The following is a 17,214-nucleotide window of genomic DNA, read 5'->3' as shown; positions in this document are numbered from 1 at the left end:
CAAAACAGCCCTAATCGTCGAGGCATGGACTCCACTAGATCCCTGAAGGTGTGCTGTGGTATCTGGAAAGTTGTGAGGTGCGGCCTCCATGGATCAGACTTGTTTGTCCAGCACATCCCACAGACGCTCGATTGGATTGAGATCTGGGGAATTTGGAGGCCAAGTCAACACCTCAAACTCGTTGTTGTGGTCATCAAACCATTCCTGAACCATTTTTGCTTTGTGGCACAACACATTATCCTGCTGAAAGAGGCTACAGCCATCAGGGAATACAGTTTCCATGAAAAGGTGAACATGGTCTGCAACAATGCTTAGGTAGGTGGTATGTGTCAAAGTAACATCCACATGGATTGCAGGACCCAAGGTTTCCCAACAGAACATTGCCCAAAGCATGACACTGTCTCTGCCGGCTTATCTTCTTCCCATAGTGCATCCTGGTGTCATGTGTTCCCCAGGTAAGCAACGCACACGCACCCGGCCATCCACGAGATGTAAAAGAAAACGTGATTCATCAGACCAGGCCACCATCTTCCATTGCTCCGTGGTCCAGTTCTGATGCTCACATGCCCAGTGTTGGTGCTTTCGGTGGTGCACAGGTTTCAGCATGGGCACCCTGACTGGTCTGCAGCAGGTGATGTTAATAAAAACAAGTACTTTTTATCCTGCACATGGATCTTATTCTCTGGCAGCATTTTCCTACGTGGCACTTTTTAGTCTCTTTTGTTCATCTGTGTTTATTCAGTTGACTCCCTGTTATACTGTTTTTAATACTACTTCTGCAGCATGACAGTTGTGTAAGTGAACAATTTGAAGCATTATGTTTTGCATATTCTTTCAAAAGGCTCCAGTCCATTTTAAGTTCAAGTTGTTTTTTTTTGTAAGTTTTATTTTTTATATAAAACGGAGACTGAAACACGCTCCGCTTCACGCTGCTCATGTGGCCTACAGAGAAAAAGAATAGCGCTCAAATGAGTCATAATGACAGCTCTTTTCTCGAGTGCTTGCTTTGTGCGGGACTTAAGTGGGCGATGATAATCATGAGTGTGTGGGAGGAGGAGCTTTCGTACCACCTCTGAGTGCCACATGATCGCGGTCACCTTTTCAATTGGAGGAGAGGGGGAGTGATTGCTATCCATTATAGAACTGAAATAATGTTTCTCAGAGAAACTAGAAGTTACCTAAATCTAAATCTCTCTCTCTCTCTCCCACTCTCTCTCTTTATTTCCTGTTCCTGGCTCCCGAAGGAATGCACTGAGACATGTTTTTTTTGTTGTTGGTTTTTTTTTTTTTTGAGCTCATCTGAAATATAGAGAGGGGCGAGATTTCAGTGGAGAAATTCAAGAAGGAATGAAAGACTGAATGTGATGTGTGATGAGAAGCCAGCGTTGCCACAGTAACACCTTTGTGGAGGAGTGCAAGTCCGGCCCACTTCACTCGCACACTAACAGTGTGTGAGGCTCCAGCCACGACACACACTCCCTCTCTATTGCAGGAAGGGGCGCCCTGAACACTGATGAGAGTGTGAGGATAAAGGGGGAATAAAGATCAACTCTGTGCTCTGTTCTCGTACTTGGGATTCACACATGGACACACACACACACACATCTTAACATGCTGGAACCTGGAGTCTCAAGTCACTGATATTGTAGCATCATTTTTTATTCTATCTTTGGACACAAGTCTTTCTGACTTCACACGTGGCTGGATGTGTAAGACCTCACACACACCTCACTGATGAACAGACTGTCAGGACTGGGTCTTGCTGTGGAAGCTGGGGTAATGCGTCCAGGTTTGTACACTTATGCTACTCTTTCTCTTCCCTAATAAAATGACAGAAGAATTTCTACAAGTAGATTATTGCTATTATTAAATGTTTTATCTGTAAAAGTAGACTTGAGTTACAGAATGTGTGGCTTCCTGGGAAAACAATTCACATGGTGGGAGTTTCACATTTTAGGCTATATATGGTTCTGGAAAATACAGAAATATCTTTCCATTTTAGTCCGGTTCCTTCATTTTAAAGTCTGATTACAGTGGATGTGAAAAAAGAGAAACTTTTAAGACATTTTCTGATTGCAAACTGAATGGATTAGATTCATTTTATCTCCTTTTAATTATGTCATAGCTATCCTGGAACTTCATTAAACACACTTATCTAGCATAGTTTAGTCATATTTAGACAAATGAACTGTTTTACTATTTGCTTCTTACATAAAATCACAGAAATATGCCAAGGCAAGCTTACAAAGTAAATAAATCTGTTTACTCTTCATGTTTCCTTACAGTTGAGGTGTCAGAATATATGATTGGCAGAAAATCCTCGTCCAAATCAGACCACTGAGCTAATGGGTTTTCCAGGAAACACAGCACACACACAGTATATCCACTTTCTGAGTTACTGTACATAACAAAAACAAATCTGTCCCTCATACTTCAAATACACACACTGATATGTAAATCAGACCTCTAGTTAACAGCACTAAAGCACTAACTTAAGCTTACTAACTAAATTAAACTAATTTATGCAATCCAGTAGTGCAGGAGTGCTTTCTTTACATCACCCAAGCACAGATAAGTCAAATAGTCCTGATTAAGTTTCATTAATAAATTTTGTTATGTTAGGAACACTCTGCTGTCTGTGAGTTGAATTTTAATTGCACTGAAAACTGCGATAAAACTTTACCTTCTGCCCAAACTGACCCCACCTTTGTCGGGAACTTTTGAGCAGCTGAGACGAGCAGAACTTCATTGGCCCGGGACAGAGAACATTTCCTGGCTGGAAAAATATAAATTAAAACCTGAATAAAAAGCCAGATCTACTACGGTAATATTGCACATCATAAGCCTTATATAGTAGGTTTATATGAAAGTTTTAGATATTAAAATGATAAATATTAAAGGTTTATTACAATCTGGACCAATGCTACAGTGTTTCCTGCAGAATCCAATATAGCATTTTCCTATCCTCATGATCCGGTCAGTCTACACTGTCATTTCACTAAGGCTTACATGATAAACTGGCATTTAATAAACAAATATTTATTAAAAATAAAAAATAAAATAAAATATTTAAAAATATATATTACATTTAAAAAAATCTAACTTAAAAAAATATTTTTTTTCTGACTACAAATTTAATACTTGGTTAAACAACTTGGTCACAGAGCTGAACGATTTATTTACCTGAACTTAACTTATACAATAACTGAATAAATATGTCAATTTGCCACGCTAACTTAATGTTAGTAGAAACACCCGACTAAGTAACCTAGCTAGGTAATAATGTTTCTTTTGACAAAATCAGATTACTCCCTTAACTGAATTTAACTGAATTAAAAAAAAAAAAAAAAACTAGCCTAGTGTAGAAAGCTAACATAGCTAGCTAATTTCTTGAGAAAACTAACTAGCGAATTTAGCTGGAACAAATACACAATGCACTAATATCAGTTCTCCGTACTCTTAATAGTAATAGAATCCAATTTTGATATGGACATAAAAATCAACATAAAATATTTTAACACATCGCTTCTGTTAGGTTTTTATGTCATGACTCACCTCAGCCTTTTCATTATTTCTGCACTATATATCGTATCTGTATTAGAGTATTTGGAGATACGCAATTGTAATTCTATTATATTCATAGATAAGAATGTGAATAACAACAACATGGCGTCCTCATATTTATCTCTCCGGAATCTTTTCTAATATGAATATCAATGAGCATGGCACAGATGCCGTCCTTAAAAATGATTTCTGAATGAAATCTTTACATTTGATGTTCAAGGGTTTCTCAGTAGCATTGAACATGTTCCCTGTGACAGTGTTTATCTGTAGAATGTAATACACTGTTTATAATCAGTCGTGTCCCATCATAATGAGAAAGTGCTGTAGTCATTAAACACAATAAACACACAGAGTACTCTTTTGATGGCAGGTGACACAACGCCCTGTCCTGCTGTGGTGCAGATTCATGTCTAATGTTTATGGAGAAGGTGGTGGATTTTCACATGAATGGCACCAGTTGAGCCAAAATCAGTGAACTGATCTGTGATTGTCGTTTCTCATTGTGCTGGACAACTATATGGCTTTTTTTGTTTGATGGTTTAAGTGATATTCTTCAACCGGGTAAAAGCCAGCTCATATCTCTGTATAAACCTATATTAATAAGAAAACATTATAAACCTACATTAATAAGAAAATATTATAAACCTGCATTACATATATTATCAGTCTACATTAATAAGAAAACATTATTACTTACATAATAAATGTACATTACATACATTATTATACCTACATTATTAAAAAAACATTATGAATCTACATTATAAATCCACATTACATACATTATAAACTTACATTAAGTACATTATGAACCTACATTAATAAGAAACCATTATAAACCTACATTAGATACATTATTAATCTACATTAATAAGAAAACATTATAAACCTGCATTACATGCATGTTAAACCTACATTACATAATAAACCTACATTAATAAGAAAACATTATTACTTACATTATAAACCTACATTATTAAGAAAACATTATAAACCTACATAACATTACATTATAAATCCACATTACATACATTATAAACCTACATTATTAAGAAAACATTATTACTTACATTATAAACCTACATTATTAAGAAAACATTATAAACCTACATAACATTACATTATAAATCCACATTACATACATTATAAACCTACATTATTAAGAAAACATTATTACTTACATTATAAACCTACATTATTAAGAAAACATTATAAACCTACATAACATTACATTATAAATCCACATTACATACATTATAAACCTACATTAAGTACATTATGAACCTACATTAATAAGAAACCATTATAAACCTACATTAGATACATTATAAACCTACACTGATAAGAAAACACACAGCACTCAGTGTACCGACTAACCAGGTGTCTGACATTCCCTCTTCAGTTGTACTCAATAGAAATGTAATAAACAAGTAATGAAACGCCATCTCAAATGTTTTGAAATGTTCTTTGTCCTGGAAATGTTTATCTCTTCAGTGATATCGCTCAGAATTCCTGATTTCTAATGACTTTGTATTTCACAGTAACTGAAGCAGTGCTTAGAAACTACCAAATGCATTACGTGATAAATATTTATAAAAGAATAAAAATAAATTAACAGTGTTGTTAATACGCCCCTCCTAATGTGTTTGCACTCTAGAGAGGAAAGGGAAAAAAAGGTTTCTTTTACTATTCTTAGCTTCCTAAAAGGGACAAACCAAATAATTATAGACTTAACCTTTAGGATACTTTAATGTTTAAGAAAAAATGATGACTTATGCTGTTAATAAATCATTTATTACAGTTAATTGATGTGTTATAGTTACATTACCGTAATACTTAGTTTTAACTAAAGATTAGATTGAGATAAATATAGTTCAAAATTATTATATTAATATTAAATTAATATTATTACGCAGAGGTTAAATTAATGCATTCATACTCTATTGTCAAGTCAAGAGTCAAGCCAAGACGTTTTTATTGTCATTATGAGCATCCCTATCTGATGCAGTACACAGTGAAATGAAGCAACGTTCCTCCAGGACCCTGGTGCTACATAAAGACACAGAGTTACATAATACAAGAACTTAAGGCTAAAAACTAAATGAATCTATCCGAATAAAGTACATGTGTGTAAGCAGTGCAAGACAAGAGACAGTACACAGATACTGATACAAGACAGATACATAAAATAGCACTGAATATTATACAGCCTGTTGAATCTGTCACTCAGTATTAGTCATTTAGGCATAATAAAGAGGCTGATGTTCATAATTATAGGTAATCCATGATGTAATAACAGTATAACAACTGATTAATAATCAACACTTAATGTGAAGTGCTACCAGTGCATATACAATCACTGGACACTCCATTAAGGGCAGTGGTGGCTCAAGTGGTTAAGGCTGTGGGTTGTTGATCGGAGGATTGGGGTTCAAGCTCCACTGTTGGGCAATTGAGCAAGGCCCTTAACCCTCTCTGCTCCAGGGGCGCTGGATCATAGACCTCTGACCCCAACTTCCTCAGCTGGGATATGCGAAGAAAAGAATTCCACTGTGCTGTAATGTATGTGCGGCGATCATAAAGGCTTCATGCCCTCAGCTTCAGGCTTCAGGATTTTTCGAACCAATGCAGAATTAATAACCAGTGTCCCATCACAGGCTGTAATTAGAGTCCTACTTTCTTTGCACTATAGCAGCTTTAATAAAAGAAGGCACCAAGGCCAATACATAATTAAACAGCTCTGATTTTATTCGGTATAAGACGTATAACCAGGTGCTCAAGGTGCTCAGATTTTCATCAGCTTTTAAGAATATATCATTTCCAATAATACTGGTCATTACTGAATAACCTGGAGAAATAATAAAGAAACGTTTTGACTTTTGGGATTACACGACAAGAAAGCAGGATTAGAGAAACGACATGCAGAGGCAGAAAGAGCTGGAGTCAGAGTTGGGGGAAGAAACAGCTCTATGAGAAAGGAAACTATGAGAAGCTCTTTTTCCCACGCTCCCTTAAAAAAAATCCAGGGCTTTATGTGCGGCAAACACACAGACCCAGGCTTTATAGCAACTCAAACCTGCCCCTTTCTCATACAGAGAAGGCAAAACAGCCTGAGAAGGGCATTTAACATCTACACTGTTAAAGATGGTTTTGTTTCAGTTACAAAAACTCTAACCGAAGGCACAGTTTCAGTGTTTTTTTCCCACAGTGTGTTATTTTTGCCTGTGACATTTCTGCTACTTCTGTACAGAATATTTACTCATTAAATATTGTGATGACCTTTGCTGGAGTGGCTTGTAAAGAATGCAGTTAGCAGAGCGCTAAAGTCTAGCGGGAACAATGAGTAATAACAGGAAGCCTGCGCAGAATAGGTGTACATTGTTTTCACAGTTTTCGAGAGGTTTTTTACATGTGGCTGTCTACATGGCCCTTTTTCAAGGCTGTTTCATGACTGATATGTTTTCTATCATTTCAAGATTCATGAACATGACTTCAAAATCCTCCTGGAAATCCTGTCATGCTAGTTAGTAAGCCAGTATTAGTAGTAAACATTATAAAAAGCATTGTTTTTAAACCTGGTAGTTAGCTGATTAACTTTACTAGGAAAATGATTCAGTTTTAGAAATGGAAAATGCCCCAAAAAACAAAGAAAAATGGAGTCAGTTTAGCTAATGTAAGCTAGCTGGAGAGATTTAGCTGTAGAGGCTATCTTAGCAGATAGCCTGTAATGCTAGTTTAGGTTAGCTTGCTCAATAGCAGAAGTGAAAATTAATACTATTTATGAGCATGGCTTATTAGTAAATACTGTAGCAATTGAGATAAGACTATAAATGTTTCTCAAACTAATTTTCAGGTTGAATAAACAAGCTGCAGTAATATTACTACGTATTACTAGCATTTAATATTACTATGTCCACCGCTGCAGTACCGTGCGACCAGCACGCACACACACACACACTTTTGCAGCATTTTATTTCCATTCTTTTAATAGACATGATCATGGATGAGTTCATATCTGTGGCTATGAGAACTCCGGAAGTTTCCGATTGTTACTTAATTTCATATTTCTTATATATTTAAAAAATTTGACAGAGCAAGAAATTATTTTTTTCTTAAGGACATCCATATAATCCATGTAAACTATGTATAGCCATATATACCCACAAATCTTTTGAGGAGAGTTTGGGGTGGATTGAGTATTTAAACATTTTACTGCGACTTTATTCATATGAAATTATATGATCATATATAATTATATGATCCCATCACACAGCCCTTACAGTAGAGCTCAGAGGTCTGACACCGGTGAAAGTGCTTCTTCTTATTTGTATTTGTTTTATTTGATTGGAAAAATGATGGAGTGCAGAATCAAAACTCAGTAAAAGCAAAATGACAAAAATAATTTAATTCACAAGGACATCACAAGGTTACAGCTTAGATTTTCTACCTTATCCAGACCGGAGGAGGGGGTAAACGGTACTTTAATCCAGCGGGAGGTTTGGGAGAATAGGTGGGGTGACAAAGAGACAGTAATTTTGTACATTTACGTCCTCCGCTCATGCGTCTCGATGCAGGTGGTCATGTGGGAGGTCCACACTGACTGCAGTAATTAGCGATATAGATGTTTACTGTGGATTATTTTAATCACAGGTTTACAGGACAATTTTCTCATTAAACAGTGCTTTCTGTTCGTCTGGCTTATAATTTCTTTTACATCTTGAGGGGGCAAAAGAAGAACTTTAGAAGGTTGGAGGGTTCCTGGTGTATTTTACGTGGGTTCTTTTATGTTTTTAATGGAAGCTGATTTGGCAGATGTTCTTTGTCGCTGTGAGAAAATAAATGTGGTACATTGTCTTGACATGAGCGACTGAATGACCTTCAGGTGAGGATGCATTTATTCAGTGTTCAGGGTTAGTGCACTTAGATTGCCATCAGTTCCACATCGAGCCCACGCCAAGGACAGGGCTGAAGGATTTATTTATTTACTTACTTACTTACTTACAGAACAAATTATTATATTAACAGGACACATTAAAACTGTAAGCTGGCACGTTGACTGGCATGTATTAAGCTTTGGATTCCTTTTGTTTTTTAAGGTTAAATCTTCCCGAGATGCCGTGACGCACCTATACCGCACTACGGACCCCATCAAGAAAGTAAGTATTACGATCGCAGCTTATACGACATGACTGATGTGCGATTCACTTTATCGGCATTGCACACCCTTATCTAAGAATTACACCAACCACAATAGCAAGACGAACAAAGGATACGGGCGATTTCGCATTTTCATGCTGGCTGGCAGAGATAAGAGCAAAATCAATTAACTCTCACAAAATAGGCATGCTTGTCCAAATAGTAGGCTGGATTTTTCGAAGCTAGTATTTTACCTGCCATTTATTTTTGACAAGCAGATTGTCGTAGTCACCTCAGCGCCCATTGCCAGAGGGGCTACTCTCGCAGTCGGACAAGCAGAAAGAATAATTAGCCTTTCAAAAAGCACAACATCACTTCCACAATGCTGAAATGCAGAGTTAAAACGCAGGCTGTTAATGTCCTAAAAAGCAAAAAGAGGAAGGAGGGAGGGAATGAGAGCAAAAAAAGAAAAAATACAGTCTCCCATCCCAGGCAGCAGCCTCATGCGCCTCATCTGTCAGGACGTCACGCTTGCTTGCTCAGTTCAATTCTCATTTCGCTCTTTATCGCAGCCCGCTGGAGCCCGTGCTGAGGAAATTATCTGGCCTGAGCAGTGGAGATAGGGAGGCGCAGAGCGAGGACGGGGGCCGCCGCCGCCGCAAGGTGAAAGGAAGTAAGACAGAAAGAAAAGGGGAAGGACGTCAATGACATCATGCCCTCGTCCACTATGCAGATCTTCGCCTTCATCCTGGCGCTGCTCGGGGTTCTGGGCGCCACCATGGCCACGTTGCTGCCCAACTGGAAAGTAAGTGTCGCCATGGGCTCCAACATCATGACTGCAATCTCACAGATGCAGGGCCTGTGGATGGACTGCACCTGGTACAGCACGGGTATCTTCAGCTGCACGCTCAAGTACTCCGTACTGGCGCTGCCTGCTTACCTTCAGACCGCCCGCACCACCATGGTCCTCTCCTGCCTGCTGGCGACTCTCGGGCTCTGGCTGGCAGCCCTGGGGCTTAAATGCACTCACTGGGGTGGTAGTCAAAGCTCCAAGGTACAAACTGCGATTGCTGCCGGAACATGCTTTGTCCTTGCAGGCTTCTTGTGCCTCGTGCCAGCGTCCTGGTTCACCAATGAAGTCATCACCAGCTTTATGGACTCGAAAGTACCCCAGAGTGGAAAGTACGAGCCGGGGGGAGCCGTTTACGTGGCGTTTGTATCGGCTGGGTTTTTCTTAGCCGGAGGAGTCATTTTTTGTCTTTCATGCCCCAGAAAACGGGACGGAGCCACAAATTACGGGGTATCCAACCCTGACAAGTTAATAAGGCAGGAGCAGCAGAAAAAAGAGCAGAGAGAACAACAGAGCCAGACGGAGCCACCGGAGCCGGAGCTGGAGCACAAAGAGAAAGAGATGCAGGAGAAACTCCAGCTGGAACAGCAGCAGCAGCAGTACTACTCCCCATCTCGCAAGCGACCTCAGGACACCAAGGCCCTCTACAGCCTGCAGGACTACGTCTAAAAATCCTAAACGGTCTCAGGGAAAGAGGCTCAGGTTGTACACGCGGCTGTCAGAAGCGATGAGAGGAGGAAAAAGGGAGGAGTGATGACGCCGGCGACGCTTTTCACCCCCGTTCGTCAGTTCTTTCATGTACCGCAACCATTATCGTAAGTGGAGGTGTTTCCAGAACCATACCAAGAACTGTAAATCCTCAGGTGAAACACGTACTGCCGCAACGAACGTTAAAAACGCGGGCATGAAAAAGTTCTGACTGTGTTTGGGTTGTTAGAGATAACGCTGCTACATGCCAAAGCTTTGAACTTTGAAGTCTGCATGTGACTGATGGCTGAAATCATTTCATTTCACAAGATGAAAGCGGCTTTTAAGAAATAAGCTTTTATTCAAATAAGCCATTCTTGCTGTTTTATAGCTTGATTTCACTGCAGAACGCTTAGCAGATATGAGAAAACACATCACGCAGAAGCATGTAACACCATGGTCAGTATGGCAGAATACAATGTCTAAACCCCGGCGTAGAAACAGCACATTGTCCTGTCTGTATTTTCCAAAGTGTCTGGTGGAGGTGAAACATATTGAAGCGCACATCATTTGAGGTAATGATGCTCTTTGCTTTCCCATTAGCTTCGCTCTGGATGGGTGCACGCTGCTCATTTATTGCACATACGCACAGATGCGAGAGTGTGTACACATACACACACACAATCCAGCTCTCCTCCTCCTCCTCCACACACACACACACATATATATACACACACTCTCTTGCTGCAGGGGTAATGGGGTCTTGCACCCAATCATTTTTACCGTGTGTGACCGCCTGTCATTGGTGCAGGAAATGCAGCAGAGGCTGTTCTGAGGGACGCTGACATCGCTGTACCGTGTTCTGTCCCTCATGGACCGTAGAGAAAAGATTCCCTTTAGCCATGTCTGAACCCTTTAATAGGTTTGGCAAAACATTCTTCGCCACAGGTCATGCTTTACAGAGAGAAACGACGTATTTTTAGAACAGAATCTAAAGAAGGACTAGATGAGTTTCAGCTACAGACTTGATTTATTATGTTTTGAGACGATTGTTGTCAGTGTGTGATGTTTGTTTCTTTGGAGGCTGAGGTAGCTAAAGAAGTCATATCATATCTCATAGAATTTTAAAAAAAATAAATCTCGTCCAGTTTCTCAGTGATGTCGCTCAGACTTGCTGTAATCGATAAGCATGAAACATGTAAGTAAACGTTTTTAAAGGAACTTCATGTGGCGGCCATCTTAGAAAAAAATGGCTTTATTCATAAAAAGCTGAAGGCGAATCAAACGTTAATGTAGTCCCACCTTAAACATAACCCTTGTGTTACGTTCATTTCTCGGACCCTTTGGTGTTGTTCGGGTCAAATCGACATTACTGGTGATTTAAAAGCACTACAAAAATAAAAAAAAAAAATACATAAAAATCTTTACAGATATTGTTTTAAGCCCAAAAAATATAGATAACATTTCTGATTAATGTGTAGACATTAGATCACATTTAAAAATTCACTTTTTTGTAATAAAATATAATTTGGGTAACAAAATATACTATAATCAAGATATAAAAAAAAAAATGAATCAATAAAATGGAACAATGTTTTAGTTGATGGATTCTCCCTGCTAATAATTAAATATATTTTAATAGAGATTATTTAGATTGATGATTGTTGTTTGAAAATATTTGAGTATTACAGAAAGTATTATATGATACAACCAGACTTTGTTTCAGCAATCTTAGCCTCCAATGAAAAGACGAAGCAGCACCAGAAACGTCTCATCTGATCGATTTCATTACACTTCCAGTGAGGAGGAAGCTGTAGAAAATTCGATTGTGGCTAAATTGTTTAGCTAAAGTAACGATCTATTAGCCATTCTGTTAAAATTCGTCTCAGTTTTAACCTGTAAGCTCTTTATGAAAAAACTTTTCCTCAGATACTGGACTGCTGACCAGTGCAGTGATGCCATTTTAAGTTTTATTATAAACCACAGTGCTTTGAGTTCTCCACTCTGGTTGTTAGCCTTTAAGGAAGGAATCTCCAGTGTCAGTTCTTTTGGCTTTTCAGTATTTTTTGTTGTGATTATTTGCTGTGAAAAGAAGCTGGGGAAGAAACGGGGTATGTGGTAGCTTCATGGTTAAGGTATTTAGATTACTAATAAGAAGGATTGAATCCCAGCTCCACCAAGCTCCCACTGCTGGGCCCCTGAGCAAGGCCCTAAACCTTGAATTGTTCAGTTGTATAAAATGAAACAGATTGTAAGTCACTCTGGATAAGGGTGGCAGAAATGTCAATGTAAGAAACGGCTGTTTATAGCTGCTAGAACATAAGCGATAACAGGATAGCTTGTTTCCAAACTGTTTTGGTGTCAAAAAAGTGCTTTGAGATGTTTTACTCCTTATATATTATATTATCTGGTGATGGAATTTCTCGAGCTGGTCTTCATTTATGACGCTGCTCTCATTCTGCTGTTGGTTTGTAATGTACTGTTCACTTTTGCAAGCACACCTCCTTCACTTTGCTGGACAGAAAATAAACAATTCAACAAAAAAAAGCAGGGAAACCTCTCCTCAGTGAGGAGAATCTTGCTCATAGAACTTGAACTGACTTTGTGTCCTTTGTCCTCTCACTTCACTCTGCATGTGGGCACGAAATAAAATGATGCCTAACGGCGAACCTCTGCGTGTTCATCATAAACGAGATCCTTCAGGCTGATAGGTTAATAGCAGTCGATGTTTTATTAAGGTTTTTATTTTCCTTCATGGCACAGATCAGGGAATGCATATATGAACAAAGGTATGCATAATAAATCATTTTCTGTGGATTAATATCTTCTGTGGTTCAAGAGCACCTGTCTTTTTCTCAGTACCGATTAAAGAGCAAGCCTGTACACATGTGTCTTTGTCTTTCTTTTGGATTGTCTGACTGTTGATGAATGAATGTCATTGAGGACATGATGATAGTAATTTAGATTTCTAAAGATAAATAAAATTCAGCATGCACATTTCGAAAGAAAACGGATCGTTAAAGCTGTGGACCTGTATGGTACGAGGCGCCTCAGTGAGCCGGGGGCATCGCTGCTCCCTATGAGGCTCCGTCTCCCCCCCTCTGTGGAGCAACGGAGCGGCAAATACACTCCATTTACACACCCGACTGATCTCGACTTGACAGAAACCGTTCCTGATTCATCCAGACCACGTTTTACCCACTCCACTCCAGCAGATCATCAACACACCAGCTGCTGGATTTGATGATGATGATTTTGAATTAAAATCACCACAATACACTAAGAAACGGGTTCTTTATCATTCTTATCTTTTTTATTCTTACCTTTTGTTTTTAGTTCTAGATCTCTCCAGAGATATGACATGTAATCTTTTGGGAAAGGAAAACAAAATATTCCATGTAGGTAACAAACCATGAAGCCTCTAGGACTTTAAATTGAAACTTGTTTTGAGAGCATGCACACTTTCAGCAATGTGGTCCCTCAAGAGATCCTTTAGAAACGGTTTCTGTTTCTACTAAGGTTTTATTTGGTACCTAAAAAAAATCCCTTAAAATTACACAAATCATGGAATCTGTTTCACAGTTTTTCAGTTTCTACAAAAGTATTTTATGAATTATTGATATTTATCAATCTAGTCCATCAATTTACTTTACTCAAGATCATTCTATATCTACACCGATCAGGTATAACATTATGAGCAGTGAGAGGTGAAGTGAATAACACTGATGATCTCCTCATCATGGCACCTGTTAGTAGGTGGGATATATTAGGCAGCAAGTGAACATTTTGTCCTCAAAGTTGATGTGTTAGAAGCAGGAAAAATAGGCAAGCATAAGGATTTAAGCAAGTTTGATGAATGCCCAAATTGTGATGGCGTATAGACGACTGGATCAGGGCATCTCCAAAACTGCAGCTCTTGTGGGGTGTTCCCGGACTGCAGTGGTCAGTATCTGTCAAAAATATCCTGTAAATTGCGAGGATTGACCCATGGAGGCTCTACCTTGCAACTTACAGGACTTAACAGATCTGTTGCTAACATCTTGGATGTTCCAGATACCACAGCACACCTTCAGGGATCTAGTGGAGTTAAGGCCTCAATGGGTCAGGGCTGTTTTGGCAGCAAAAGGGGGACCAATACAATATTAGGCAGGTGGTCATAATGTTATGCCTGATCTGTGTATACAGTATAATTCTATATTTTTTATATTTAGGGAGATTCAAAATGAAAAAGAAATTCATTATATGGTGTATCTAACATGGATCAGTGAGCTAATAGTTTAACTATGATGTTTACAAACCACTGAATATATTTTACAATTTTTAGTTTCTATACAAAATTATCTCTTAAAAGAATTTTAAAAATGTATGGAGTGTTGTATCTCCTTTGACTCGTCTAGGTGTCAAAAATGTCTGATGTATAGAGACCATGTACACACTCATTCACACCTCGGAGAACACGTGAAGGATCGCTCTGGGACCCGAGCTCAGGACAGAGCCGACGCTGTGCTGCCCACATGATGATCACAGATTAGCAGAACAGAGCCTGAGAGATCTCCTTTACCCGGTCACACATCTCCGTGTGTATACATTTCCCCCGTACAGTCTGTGGTATCAGATATGTGACTCATACTGAGCTCTTATTAATAGAAAGACGCAGCCTTTTATCTGCTAACTGCTAACTGTGTATCTATAGAGCAGGCATGTAGAGAATGTTCCTATATGTGTAAAGAGGCTTAGTGATAAGTGTCCTAGCTCTCTCTCTCTCTCTCTCTCTCTCGCTCTCTCTCTCTCTTTCTCTTTTACTCTGTTTCTCTCTCTCTCTCTTACTCTGTCTCTTTCTCACTCTGTCTCTCTCTTTCTCTTTTACCCTGTCTCTCTCTCTTTTTTACTCTGTCTTTGTGTGTGTGTCTCTCTCTCTCTTACTTTGTCTTTGTGTGTGTCTCTCTCTCTCTCTCTTACTTTGTCTGTGTGTGTGTGTGTCTCTCACTCTCTCTCTTTTTGCTTTCACTGTGTCTCTCTTTCTGTCTCTATCTCTTTTAATCTGTCCCCCTTTCTCTCTCTCTCTCTCTCTCTCTCTTTTACTGTCTTTGTGTCTCTGTCTCTCTATCTCCTTTACTCTCTCTCTCTTTTTCACTTTCACTGTGTCTCTCTTTCTGTCTCTATCTCTTTTAATCTGTCCCCCTTTCTCTCTCTCTCTCTCTCTCTCTCTCTCTCTCTTTTACTGTCTTTGTGTCTCTGTCTCTCTATCTCCTTTACTCTCTCTCTCTTTTTCACTTTCACTGTGTCTCTCTTTCTGTCTTTATCTCTATCTCTTTTACTCTGTCTCTCTCACTCCCCCCCTCTCTCACTCACTCTTTTACTCTGTCTTTCGTTTTACTCTGTTTCTCTCTTTCTCTCTCTGTCTCTTTTTTCTTTTACCTATTTTTTCCTCTAGTCTGATCAGAAATATTTCACGTCTGTAGCCATTTGTAATGTCACGTAATTACAGCTAGGATTTTTTTTTAAATGTCCTTTAAGTAAAAGCTTTCTCCTGGTCAGGGTCCAGCATCACGATAGATCCGAACCCGAACCCCAAGCACCTTGGATGTGAGGTAGAATTGGACCCCAGTCTATTGTATGGTATGGACATGTCTTTGGAAGGTGGAAAGAAACCAGAGGACCCTGAGGAAGCTGATGTGGAGATGGGGGGCAGGGGTGTTGTGCTATAATGATGCAAAACTCCAAACAAACAGCACTGGATCACAGCAGGAGTCCTGGAGCTGGCACCGTGTTACCAACTGTTTCAATATCATGCAACTGTTTTTCCAGAACGTCTGAGATTCATAAAGATCAGGACACATATCTTGTTGGCCGCATTCTCCCTGATGCTTATTCAGAATTCCAGCGTATACATGATTAAATCAGACATGTGTTTTTATTTACTTAGTATGATATGAAATAGTTGTTTATGCTGATTGATGTTATTCATAAAACTTTCACATAAAATCGATGTCCAGTGGGAACTTGCAATAGTTCTACTATATGTACTGAAGGAAAAGGTCTTCTGAGTGGCACAGTGGTGCGACAGGGACACATACACCAGGGTTCAGTCCTGAGCTCAGGTTTATGTGTGTGTGGAGTGTCTTGTGCTCTCCCTGGGTCTTTGTGGGTTTCCTCCAAACTTCCCAAAACATTGCCAGAGATGTGAATGAGTGTGTGTAGTGTGCCTTGTGATGCACTGTCACCCCACCCAGGGTTTATTCCCATTTCATACCAGATCCAATGCAACCCTGATTAGGGTGAAGAAGTTACTGATGATGAATGAGTGAATGAATGAATGAATGAATGAATGAATGAATGAATAAATGAATGAATGAATGAATGAATGAATCAATCAATCAATCAATCAATTAATTGATCAATTAATGATTTGATGAATAAATGACTGAATGAATGAATGAATGAATGAATGAATGAATGAATCAATGAATCAATGAATGAATGAATGAATGAATGAATGACCAACCGAACGAACAAACAAACAAACAAAGTATTTGGTTTATGAATTGGAGAATGAATGAATGAATGAATGAATGAATGAATGAATGAATGAATGAATGAATGAACAATTTGGTTTATGAATTTAAGAATGAATCAATCAATTAATGATTTGGTGATATGGTTAATGACAGAATGAATGAATGACAGAATAAAAGCATGAATGAATGAATGAATGAATGAATGAATGAGACTGTTTGATAACATCATTGCAACTGAATAATCAAATGCAGTTTTTTAATGTAAAAAATCTCTTTAAAGGGTTGAATGAGTATGTAAGGACATGTCCTAGCCCCAGGCCTTTATAAAGCACACTGTTTTATATTACACTGCATCTATTATGATTTATTTATGCTTTCATTTAAGGGCCAAACAAAATGTACAACAAGGTTACAACCACAAACACAACACCTGAAAACAACACAATACAGATCCCATGC

At 38.7% G+C, this 17,214-nt stretch overlaps 1 protein-coding gene across 1 annotated transcript; it reads left to right on the top strand.

Moving 5' to 3' along the window:
- Positions 1-1,156: 1,156 nt before the first annotated feature.
- On the top strand, positions 1,157-13,104 carry LOC131345656 (claudin-20). Its single transcript, XM_058378652.1, has 3 exons — positions 1,157-1,789; positions 8,661-8,720; positions 9,273-13,104. Exon 3 carries the CDS (start codon positions 9,413-9,415, stop codon positions 10,217-10,219), a length of 807 nt encoding a protein of 268 aa, XP_058234635.1. The 5' UTR covers positions 1,157-1,789; positions 8,661-8,720; positions 9,273-9,412; the 3' UTR covers positions 10,220-13,104.
- Positions 13,105-17,214: the final 4,110 nt, after the last annotated feature.

Source organism: Hemibagrus wyckioides, linkage group LG25 (assembly GCF_019097595.1).
Source record: "Hemibagrus wyckioides isolate EC202008001 linkage group LG25, SWU_Hwy_1.0, whole genome shotgun sequence".
NCBI lineage: Eukaryota > Metazoa > Chordata > Actinopteri > Siluriformes > Bagridae > Hemibagrus > Hemibagrus wyckioides.
The sequence above is the reverse complement of the archived record's forward strand: the minus strand, read 5'-3'. Positions and strand labels throughout refer to the sequence as shown.